We start from the raw sequence: 11,745 nt of genomic DNA on the forward strand, positions 1-11,745 counted from the left end.
ACAGAGTGAGACTCCAACTCAAAAAAAAAAAAAAAAGTGAAAAACAAAAAAGATCTAAGGGATTTAAAATCTTAATATTACCCTCAAAAACCATTTTGTCAACTCACTTGTCAAAGGGCTTTTTCTCAGCCACAATAACTGTCTTCATTCCAAGTAAATTTGGGGCATGATAAAACGGAAACTCTCTCATGTGCCTCATTTCAGTGCATTTGACACATTCCAGTGCATAAGGGAGAGTGTGTCGCTTCATGTGCAAATGCAGGCCCTACTTCAATATTCCCCTCCACTCTGCTCTCAGCTTTTGACCTGTCACTCCCAGCAGGGACCAGGGAAGCCAAACAAATCCCTCAGAGTGAAAGCTTAAGCAACAACCACTATCTGCCTAGGAGTGAATGCCCCACAAATTTTATGGTTAGGTAGCTCTCTTCCTTCACCCTAATCCCAGTTCTCCCTTCTATTATCTTCTCATCTGTTTTAATTTATCCCTTTCACTTAGCCTAACAGTCAGCCAGTCCCAAATGCCAAAAAAACAAAAATGCACTTTGTTCAGAGTTAAACTCCCCCGTAATAGTATAGTAGTTCCCCCTTTTCCACTAGGGTTACGCTCCAAGGTCTCCAAGATGTCTGAACCCTCCAATAGTACTGAAACCTTTATATACTATTTTTTTCTATAGGTACATATCTATGGTAAAGTTTTACTTATAAATTAGGTATAGTAAGATATTAACAATAATATAATAAAATAGAACAATTATGACAATATACTGCAATAAAAGTTATCACGCACTGTGGCTGTATAACTTCTGCAGTTTGAGGTACGACAGCAAAACTAGCACACATTTTTTTTTCTTCACAATTTCACAGACAGAAGATCCACTGTCATTGTAGATTTTAGCAACCTCAGTACACAATTTTTCTCTCTCTCCTTAAGTGGAGAATTTTCACCTTTTCACTTAAAGGAAGTCCCTCATGGCTTCTCTTTGACATATCTAAGATGTCAACATCTGGCATTTTGGGGCTGAAACTGGGGGGCACAGTTGAGTAGGTCTGCCCAATTTAACCTGCCCTGCTTGTCTTTGGTTTTTGTTTTTCTGGGTTTTTTTTTAACCTCTATTATGTAGCTATAAGCCACTTCACTAAATGTTTTAACTCACCCTCACTGGCTTCCTACAGATAACATTCCCCCCCTTTTTTTGTGGGGGTGGAATCTCACTCTTTGTCACCCAGGCTGGAGTGCAGTAGCATGCTCACGGCCACCATAGCCTCAACCTGCTGAGCTCAGGCAATCCTTCCACCTCAGCCTTCCAAATAACTAGAACTACAGACACTCGCCACCATGCCCAGCTAATTTTTTGATTTATTATAGAGACGAGGGTTCATCAAGTTGCCCAGGCTGGTCTCGAACCCCTGGGCTCAGGCAATCCTCTCCTCTCAGTCTCCCAAAGTGCTGGGACTACAGGCTGGCTCAGGTAATCCTCTCGTCTGGGTCTAGCAAAGTGCTGAGGCTACAGGCTGAGTCACCACACCCACCTAGATAACATTTCTGACATACCTGTCACCATGGTAAAGGTTGCTTAAGATGTTTTTCAGGAACTTGTGTGCAGTTCACCAGTTGAGACTGGGCCTGTGCAAATGCCTGAGAGGTGGTCTTTTTACATCAGAAGGCCAAAAATAATGTCAGTGCCCCCATTTTCTAAACATGGATCCTATGGATAGCCATGAACGCTCACTGTGCCAGAGAGGGCTAATATGAAACCCTGAATAAGGGGGTAATACTACAGTCTATGTTTACTATCTCCAGTATTCATATCTCAATGACTCCTGGGCTAATCTGGATTCCTTTTAAGCATTTTACCAAAAACTATGCTAAGTTCAACAATGACCTTATAGCTTTCAAATCCCAGTACATTTCCTATCTTATTTTTCTTGAAGACTGTAGTTTTTAAAATTCCATCTTTGAAATTATTCCCTCCTTTGACTTCTACGCTTGTTTTCTTCTTTCTCCTGGTGTTCTCTCTCTGTTCCTACTCCTACTGCCTGCCCTTGAACACTGAACAAGGCTCCTCCATCAGCCTCTATATCCTCATGCCCCATGTGAGATGACACCCACACCCAGTGCTACGGTCGTGACTTCCCCAAATCATTATCTGTAGTTTTCACTATCTCAAATTCCAGGTTTGCAAATCCAAATGTCTAACAATATGCCCAAATAGACAACCTCCCCTTAAAAATCTGTTCCTTTTCTTGTATTCCTTACTTTAATTAATAGCACTGTGCACCCATGTAACCAATGTTAGAATCCAGATTTTCATTCCAGATTCTTCCTTCTCACTCAATGCCTACAAGCCCAACTGTTCTGTAAGTCCTCCTGTTCTAAGTTCTTCATATTTTTGCTCTTTTCTTTTTCCTCCCATCATTTACTCATTGCTTTGTCCTTCATATTTTAAGTAATAACTCCCAAAATAAGAAAATGCGGAAGTTATTTTTCCTACCTATCAGAAGACAACCACTGTATCAACAGTAAAATTAATTTCTTACCTTTGCCCCCATATCCACAAGTTGGTTTATAAATGTCTTGGAATAATTTTCTGTTCCTTTGGATGACCATACTTCAACATAGGCCACTACATCTGAAAACAAGATATTAGCATGAAATACACATTTGTATTTCCAGCATCTGTTGCCCAGTAGATTTTCTTCTCTTGTTCTATTTACATTAAAAAGTAAATTTAAAATTCTTTCTACCAAAAGCCTATCTAAAAAAGCTTCAGTACAATTTATGGTTCTTAAAATTTTAAGCAAAGAACTTTACCCACACACGTCCCTGTTTATATTCCCAGCACTTGTTCCTCTTCCCAAATTCCTAAACTAGGCTTAATTTTTCTAGTGTATAATTCTGTTTTCTGTAAAGGAATAGAGTAAATATTTTAGACTTTGCAGCCCATATAGTATGTGCCATAACTACTCAAATTCGTGGTCCTAGCACAAAGGTAGCCATGAGCAATATGTTAATAAGCCAGTCTAACTGTGTTCCAATAAAACTTTATTCATGGACAAAGAAATCTGAATGTGATACAATTTTCATTTGTAATTCTTCTCCTTTTTTAACCACTTAAAAATGTAAAAAACATTCCTAGCTTGCAGTCCCTTAAAAAAAAAAATAAGGAAGCAGGCGAGATTTAGGCATAGTTAGTTTATGGACTTCTGTTCCAGTGGATATCATCTTCCCAAATCTGATGTTTAAAAGAATTTCCCAGATGTGCCATTAGTAAATAATTGTGAGCAAGATAAAGGAAAGCCAGGTTAATTTAACAAAATACGAACATTACAAAAATAGCCACATTTGATCAGAGTTTGTATAAAACCTTTGGTCTTTTCTTTTGGCTATGAGGTCATACACTTCTCTCAATACAAACCCCTTTTCTCCAAGGCCAAACTCTACAAGACATGGGTCCACTATTCCCATTCTCCTCAGCTCTTCCAGGTGCACAGCAAGTAGGACCCATGCAGTATTTTTACAGGTTGAAAAGAAGTCATTTTGGTTATATTAAAACAGACACTTTAAAAAAAACAAAAACGTAGAAACTTGTATTAAGCTTAGTTGGGCTAAATGCCGTTTGAATTTAAAAGGGAACAAGTTTCCCCTGCCTCCCCTTTCACTGTCCTTGGATCTAGTAACTGTTACCGGTACTGAAGGGAACAGCAACCATCTTCATTGAACCCTCTGACGACCAGGAGATACACACAGTAAGACCGCACATCCCTGGAAAGTCTCCACCACATCAAGATTAAAAAACAGGCTCTGCAAAAACTTTCTAAAACCCCCAAATGTATCAGTTCCCTTAAACTGCTTACTTTCATGGCTTTGTATTAATTTTATGTGCAATGTTTAATCAAGCCTTGTGAACCAGAACTCCTGGAACAAGCAAAAAAACTATAACCAACTAGAAAGTACGCAGCCCCAAGTGGTTCAAAGTAATTGAAATTTAGGAGAATGGCAGGATTGATGCAATCTAAGCCCAAGTTTGCGACAGTAACTGCTTGGGGTCTAAACACTGATTAAGAAAGAAACTGAGGAATGGTCTTAAGACATGCAATTATAATCCATCAGTAGCGGGGAAAAGATAAGAAACTGTATAAACACTGAATGAAAACCCTGCTTAAATGAACAGGTTTTGGGGGGACAACAGCCTGTTCCCTGATCGCATGGTTTCAGAATAAAACTCCTCCACCTTTCTGCCTCTCTATCTGACTCTGAGGGAAGCAGCCGAGTGTTGGATTGGGCCGTAACAGGATCACACACGAGTTAGGACAGCAGCTCAAGCCTAAAATCCTGTCAGCATCGATGTGGTGGGGAGAAGTACCCAAACTACCCATGCCTTAGTTTCCCCACGCGTACAAAGAGGTCCCACCGAGTTGTTGGAGTCCTTAGAAACCCGACACCCCCATACATGCCTTAGGCCATGCCTAAGGACACTCGACTTCCTCGGGAATAGGCCGCTCCCGTTACAGTGACAAAAGGCACAGACACCTGGGAGAGCCGGGGTCTCTGTCCCGAGGCCACCACTGCCACCCGCCCCTGCCTTCACCCGGCCATCACAGGTGATGGGGCCTCCCCCAAAGAGCTCGCACTGTCCGCCTCGCCACTTCCAGGTCTCGGGGGGGAGGGGCCCACCGGATCCCCGACCCGGGTCCGAGCTCCGTACCCCGACTTCCGCGAGGGGCGGGCTGCCCCGCACCAGGAGCCCCGCGGAGCCCCTCCTCGCACACACGGGGGCTTGGGGGCACAGCAGCCTGGGAAGGAGGGAGACAGGCGGTATAGGCAAGGCGGAGGACAGACAGGAGGGAGGAGGCGGCTGAGGGGCGGGGACAGGCGGCACGGGGAAGGGGCGAGCGAGGGCTGCTCCCACCGGCTCCCTCGAGTGCGCCCGCGGCCTGGCGTGCCCATCCCCAAACCCACCCACTGCCGGCGCAGGGCGGCTCTGCACGCCCAGGAGGAGCAGGACGTCGCCTCACCTTTCAGGATGGAGGCCCCTGGGGTTCCGGGGGCCGCCATGACGGGCCGCGGGAACCACACTCGGCGGGACGCGCGCAGCCCCGCCAGCCTACGAGCGGGCGGGACTGGGCATGCGCAGGGGAAGAGCACCGGCCTCTCCGCGGAGCTCCATTTGTCCGGGTTTTCTAAGCAGCCGAAGGGGCGGGAGGGGCGAGGCCGAGGCCACGCCCCCGCAGGAAGGCGGGGCAGGGGCTTTTCCTATGGGCGGGGCTCAGCCTCGCTGTCACTCTCGGGGCGGGTCCTTGACTCTTTCCGTCTTGGGAGTGACGAGGCCGGATGTCCCACAAGGCCAGAGGGTGACCCTTGTGTTTCCACAAGATGGCAGGATCTTTCTGGCGCCTCCCCCGGGCAGACGTGGGCGCAGTCGGTAAAGGGGAAAGGGAACAGTCACAGTCCCCGACTCGGTGGGACCCCAGCGTGGAACTTTGCTCAGAATTTCGACGCGGTGAAGGCGCTCTCAGCCCTGACACCATGCGGTCCCCGGGCTAGTGACACTTTGGCAGAGCCCCTGTGACAGCGCGCGCAACCACCGGCGGGCGGAGCCGCGGCCCTCCCCGCGCAGGGCGCGTGGGCGCAGGGCCAGGCCAGCCCCCTGGATGACCCGGACCCCCGAGACCTCAGACCTCCGCGGGGGACCCCAAGATTTCAGACCCCCACGGGAGGACACCAAGACCTCAGAGCTCCGCCGGGGATCCCGAGAACTCAGACCCCATAGGAGGACCCCCAGACGTCAGGCCTCCGCGGGGGACCCTGAGACCTCAGGCCCCCCACGAGAGGTCCCCCCCAATTTCAGACCTCCGCGAGGGACCCCGAGACCTCAGATGTGACCTCCGCGAAGGCACCTGAGAACTCGAACCCCATGCGATGGCCTCCGAGGACTCAGACCCCACCACACGACTCCGAGGCCTCAGCCCCCACGATAGAACCCCAAGATCTCAAATCCCAAGTCGCAGAGGTAATGAGACCTCGGATCCCGCGGGGGAACTCCGAGGCTTCAGACCCTTGGGGGGGCATCCCAAGACTCCCCGGAGCCCCACGGGGTGACCCAGACCTCAGGTTCAAGCAACCCCCAAGAGCGCCGATCCTCGGGAGCTACCCACTAGCCTGGCAGTCCCCCGGAGCTCTGCGGCCCGCAAATTCCAGAGCCCGGCCCTCGGCGGCCGCCCCGCCCCGCCCTGCAACTGCCCGGCGCTCCGGCGTCTTCAAACCTCCCGCCCGCGCAGCCAAGTCCCCGCCCCCCGGAGCCCGGAGCCCCGAGGAGCCCCGTCCCCGCCACCTGGGAGCACGCGGCTGGCTCTGCCCCTAGCCTCCACCTGTGTCGGCGCCCGAGTTCGCTTGGGCTTGAAGCCGGCGACCGGGCGGGTCATGCTGCTCTGTTGTAAACAGTTGTCCGTTTAGTCTCCCTGAAACATAAGTCAGTTGAGGAGCCCTGTTTTTAAAAACCGAGCCAGGTGTGCAAGAACTTTCTATCCCGGTGAGTTCAATACCATCTTTGTCTTCCATCACTGAGGACATACACCATCCCCAAACTGAAGGAACAACCCCACCTTGAAAGTCAAAGGGATTCCCTGCACTAGTCGTTATTAGTAATCATAATGGGTTCTGGTGTGGAAACTTGTTTCGGCCCCTAACAAGCTATGGATCCCGATGAATTCCTGAAGTGCCTTTTTGTCTGACCTGCTGGCCCTCAGGGGAATTCTTCTTTCTTTCTTTTCTTTTGTAAAAGCCGCTTAATTGATACATAATTCACATATTATACCGTTTACCTATTTAAAATGTATACTATAATGATTTTTGGAATGTTCACCGAGCTGTATAGTTGTCACCACAATCGATTTTAGGACATTTCATCATCCAATAAAGAAACTCTATAAACATAAGTAGTCATTCCCCATTTCTCTCTACTCCCCCTCTTCCAACCCGTCTCCTTTCTACTCTAAGGCCCCGGGCAATCACTTGAGCAGTTTCTCTTTCTATACACTTGCCTATTCTGGACTTTTTTTTTTTTTTTTTTTTTACTCCTATCTGTGATTGTGTATCCTTTGATCCACATCTCCCCCTCTTTCTCTCCCCCTCACCACCCACACACACAACCACTCAACCCTCTGATAACCACCATTCCACTCTCTCTTGTGAGATCAGCTTTTTAGATTCTGTACATGAGTGGGATTATGCAGTATTTGTCTTTCTGTACCCAGCTTATTTCACTCAGCATAATGTATTCTAGGCTCATCCATATTAACACCTATGACTGGATTTCATTAATTCTTAAGGCTGTATATACACCACATTTCTTTATTCATTCATCTATTGATGGACATAGGTTAATTCTGTCTATTGTGAATAGTACTGCATTTACTGGGAGTGCAGACGTATTGATTACAGGTCCTTTAGATAATATTCAGAAGTGGGATTGCTGGATCATGTGGCAGTTTTATTTTTAATATTTAATATTCCATACTGTTTTCCATGGTGGCTGTATTATTTTACATTCCTGCCAACAGTGTGTAAGTGTTCCCATTTCTTCACATCCTCCCTAACACTTCTTTTTTGTTTTATTGATAATAGCCATTCTAATAGGTATGAGGTGATGTCTCATTGTCATTTTGATTTACATTCCATAATGATTAGTGATGTTGAACATTTTTTCATATACCTATTGGCTTTTTGTATGTCTTCTCTTAAGAAGTGTCTATTTAAGTTGATCTGACAGAATTCCAGACCAGCCTGGTACCCTATCCTCACATCCTCTTTCCTCTGTCCACATATGCCCCCGTCATCTCTGCTGAAAAAGCCTACCATGAACAGCTTTCTGTAGCAGAGATCACCAATACATGCTTGAAGCCAACCAGCCAGATGGTGAAATATGACCCTCTCCATGGTAAATGCATGGCTTGCTGCCTGTTGCACCATGGTGAGGCAGTTCCCAAAGATGTCAGTGCTGCCACTGCCACTATCAAGACCAAGTGCAGCATATAATTTGTAGATTAGTGCCCCACTGGCTTCAAGGTTGGCTTAATTATCAGCCTCACTGTGGTGCCTGGTGAAGACCTGGCCAAGGCACAGAGAGCTGAGTACGTGCCAAGCAATACCACAGTCATTGCTGAGGCCTGGACCACAAGTCTGACCCGAAGTATACCAAGTGTGTCTTTGTTCACTGATACATGGGTGAGGAGACGGAAGAAGGAGAGTTTTCTGAGGCCCATGAGGACGTGGCTTCCCTTGAGAAGGATTAGGAGAAGGTTGGTGTGGATGCTGTTGATGGAGAGGATGAGGAAGGAGAGGAATACGAATTCTGTTCCTTTCAACCCTACAGCATGTCATCTCCCAGAATTTCACTTCAACAATTGTTGACAGGCATTAAATCTTTCGGGTTAGATTGTTCTCACTCAGTGGTAATCATGTCTTTTTTATCACATCTCAAAGTAAAGGCTGTAAGATGTTTTAAAGTGTCTATGCAGGTCTTTTATCCATTTCTTTTTTTTTTCCCAGTATTTTCTCCTATTCTGAATGTTTGCTAATTTTTTTTTCTGTTGCCGTGCATAAGATTTTTAGTTTGATGTAATCCCAATTGTTCAATTTTGCTTTTGTTGCCTGTGCTTTTGTGATCATAACTAAAAAATCTTTTCCCATGCCCATATCCTGAAGTGTTTCCCTTGAGTTTTCTTCTAATAGTTTCATAATTTCTGGTCTTATATTTATGTCTTTAATCCATTTTGAGTTGATTTTTGTATATGGTGAGAGATAAGGGTCATTTCATTCTTCTTCAGGTGGAATACCACCATTTATTGAAAAGATGTTCCTTTTTCCAATGTGTGTTCTTAGCACCATTGTCGAATATCAGTTGGTTGTGAATGTATGGATTTATTTCTGAGCTCTCTGTTTTGTTCCATTGGTCTATTTGTCCATTTTTATGCCAGTACCATGCGGTTTTGGTTACTATAGTTTGAGGTTTGTTTTGAAGTAAGGTCAGATGATGCCTCTAGCTTTGTTCTTTTTGCTCAGGAGTGTTTTGGCTGTTCAGTGTCTGGTTCCATGTGAGTTTTAGGGGTGTTTTTCTATTTCTGTAAAGAATGTCATTTTGCTTTTGGTATTTTGATAGAGATTATCAAAATTTTTGAAATCTGTAGATCATTTTGCATATATTAATTCTTCCAATCCATGAGCATTGTCTATCTTTCCATTTTTAATGTTTTTTTTAAGTTGCTTAAGTATTTTTTTAAAGTTATTTTATATTTTAATATGCATACAGTAAAACTCATTCTTTTTGGTGTACTGTTTGATGAGTCTTGACAAATGCATACAGTTGAGTAACAACCACCAGGATCAAGATACAGAACAGTTCTATTAGCCTAAAAATGCTGTTCAGTCTCTTCTCCTACCTAAAACATTTGACAATTTCTTTCCATTTTCCATACCTATAGTTTTTCCTTTTCCAGAGAATCATATAAATGAAACATACAAAATATAGACTATTGATTGGGCTTCCTTCACCTAACATAATACATTCAGAATTTATTGACATAATTTTGTGTCTCAAGCTTGTTTCTTTTGAGGGCCAAGTGATATTCCAAAATATGGTTATACCACATTTTAAAAATCCATTTACCAGCTGAAGCACAGTTTGACTTGTATCCAAATTACATTATTATTAATAAAGTTACTATAAACACTGTGAACATTCATATGCAAGTTTTCGTGTGAAGACATATTTTTATTTCCCTTGGGATAAGACTGTGGGTCATACTGAAAATGTATGTTTAGCTTTATAACAAATTGCCAAACTGTGTTTCAAAATAGTTATACCATTTTGAATCTCACCAGTAATACATGACAATTCCAATTACTCTGCATTCTTGCCAAAATTTGTAATTGTCAACTTAATATTTTAAATAATTTTCGTCATTCTAATAAATAATATAATTGTATCTCATTGTGGTTTTAATTTATATTTTTCTAGTATCTGAGAATGTTGCGTATCTTTCACAGGTTTGTTTTACATCTGTATATTCTTTATCTGTTCAAATCTTTTGCCCATTTTTATTGGACTCGTTTTTAAATGTAATTATTGAGTTTTGAAAGTTCTTTATATTATATTCTGGATACCAGTTCTTTTTCAGATATTTAGTTTACAAATATTTTCCCCCAATCTATGGCTTCTCTTTACATTCTCTTAACAGTGTCTTTTATAGAACAAAACTGTTTACTTATGATAAAGTGAAGTTTATCAGACTTGTTTTTTTGTGGATCATTGTTTCTAAAACAAACATATATGCCTTCCACATGATTAAGCATGTATAGCACTAGCATATATATTACTAAATGTTGAAGGGTGTGAGTGCACGGTGTACATAGTGAAGCTATATTTAATTTTTAAAAAATATTGACATAGCACATGAAAGTAGGTTTTCCCATACAAAAAATGCAGGAAATGGATTTAATAGAATTTCAACTTTGGGGCCTCTTAGTGGAGTAAGAACCCACTTTCTTGATTGCCCTGGGAAGAAATCTTCTTGATTTTTGGTTTACAAGACCATGAAAAAGAAACAATAAATATAACAAATGAAATATCTTAAATTCAAGAAAACTGAAAAAAAAGACAAAATATAGGAAATAAGTATGAGTAGCATTCATATTTATATTAAGTAACATAGTTAAAAACTAAAGAGACATTAAAGGCTATTTTATTAAGTGTTAAAAGTCATAGATTATAAAAATAAAAGGTTGTCTTATTGGAGTAAAAAGAAAGCCCTCAAAATAGTAGCTGAAGAGCAGAATGGACAACTCAAAAGAAAAAATTTTTGATCTGAGAGACATAAATAAATAATTCTTCTAATACAGTACAAGGGAGCGAATAAAGAAAGAATATAAAAGAAAAGCTAAGAGATATGGAGGATACATATGAAGAAATATCAGTATTCATCTCATGAGTTATAGAAATAGTAAATGTGAGACTATAAGACAAACAATAATAATTATAACAATAGATGATACATTTCAGAGTTTAGCTAAAACATGAAACCTCATCAGATTTCAGAGCAGAAAAGTAGATTACACTGAAAGGAAATAGATATTGACTTCAGATTTCTCACCACCAACACTAGCAGGAAAAAAATTAGAGGAAAAAGCTTTGTCATCTTGGGCAGACAAGAAGTTACTGGACATGACACTTAAAGTATAGTCAATAATAGAACAAAATTGATAAATTAGGCCTTATCAAAAGTATAAACTTCTTCAAAAGACACTGTTAACAGATTGAAAAGGCAAGCTTCCAGCTGAGAGAAAATAATTACACATTATGTATTCAATAATAAACCTGTATCTCAGATACATAAAGGCCTTTCATAGCTAAAATAGAAAAATCAGTAAAGGGTCAAAAAGATTTGAACAGACACTTCCCTCAAGGAAACAATTGAGACGTAAAATAAGCACATGAGATCAACATCATTAGTCATTAAAGAAATGCAAATTAAAACTACCATGAAATACCAATACACATTGGTTAGAATAGCTAGAAGACTTCACAATACCACGTGCTGGCAAGGATGAGGAGTAACTAAAAATTGCATGCATTGTTTAAACACAAAATGCTACTATCATTTGGAAAACAGTAAGGCAGTTTCTTATCAACTTAAACACAAATGTACCACACAACCTAGAAATCTCACTCCGATATATGTATCCAAATG

General features: G+C 42.5%; 1 protein-coding gene across 1 annotated transcript in view; it reads right to left on the bottom strand.

Moving 5' to 3' along the window:
- The window catches only part of MCPH1 (microcephalin 1), a 242,733-nt gene extending 237,711 nt beyond the window's left edge, over positions 1 to 5,022 (bottom strand). The window contains exons 1-2 of the mRNA XM_021717094.1: positions 5,017 to 5,022; positions 2,539 to 2,630 (exon numbers count right to left, since the gene is read on the bottom strand). Of these exons, the coding sequence (XP_021572769.1) occupies positions 2,539 to 2,550 (12 nt within the window). The 5' untranslated portion in view covers positions 2,551 to 2,630; positions 5,017 to 5,022. The remainder of the gene's footprint in view (positions 1 to 2,538; positions 2,631 to 5,016) is intronic.
- Positions 5,023 to 11,745: the final 6,723 nt, after the last annotated feature.

Source organism: Carlito syrichta, unplaced genomic scaffold, assembly GCF_000164805.1.
Source record: "Carlito syrichta isolate Samal-C Ts95f unplaced genomic scaffold, Tarsius_syrichta-2.0.1 Scaffold309283, whole genome shotgun sequence".
NCBI classification, from domain to species: domain Eukaryota; kingdom Metazoa; phylum Chordata; class Mammalia; order Primates; family Tarsiidae; genus Carlito; species Carlito syrichta.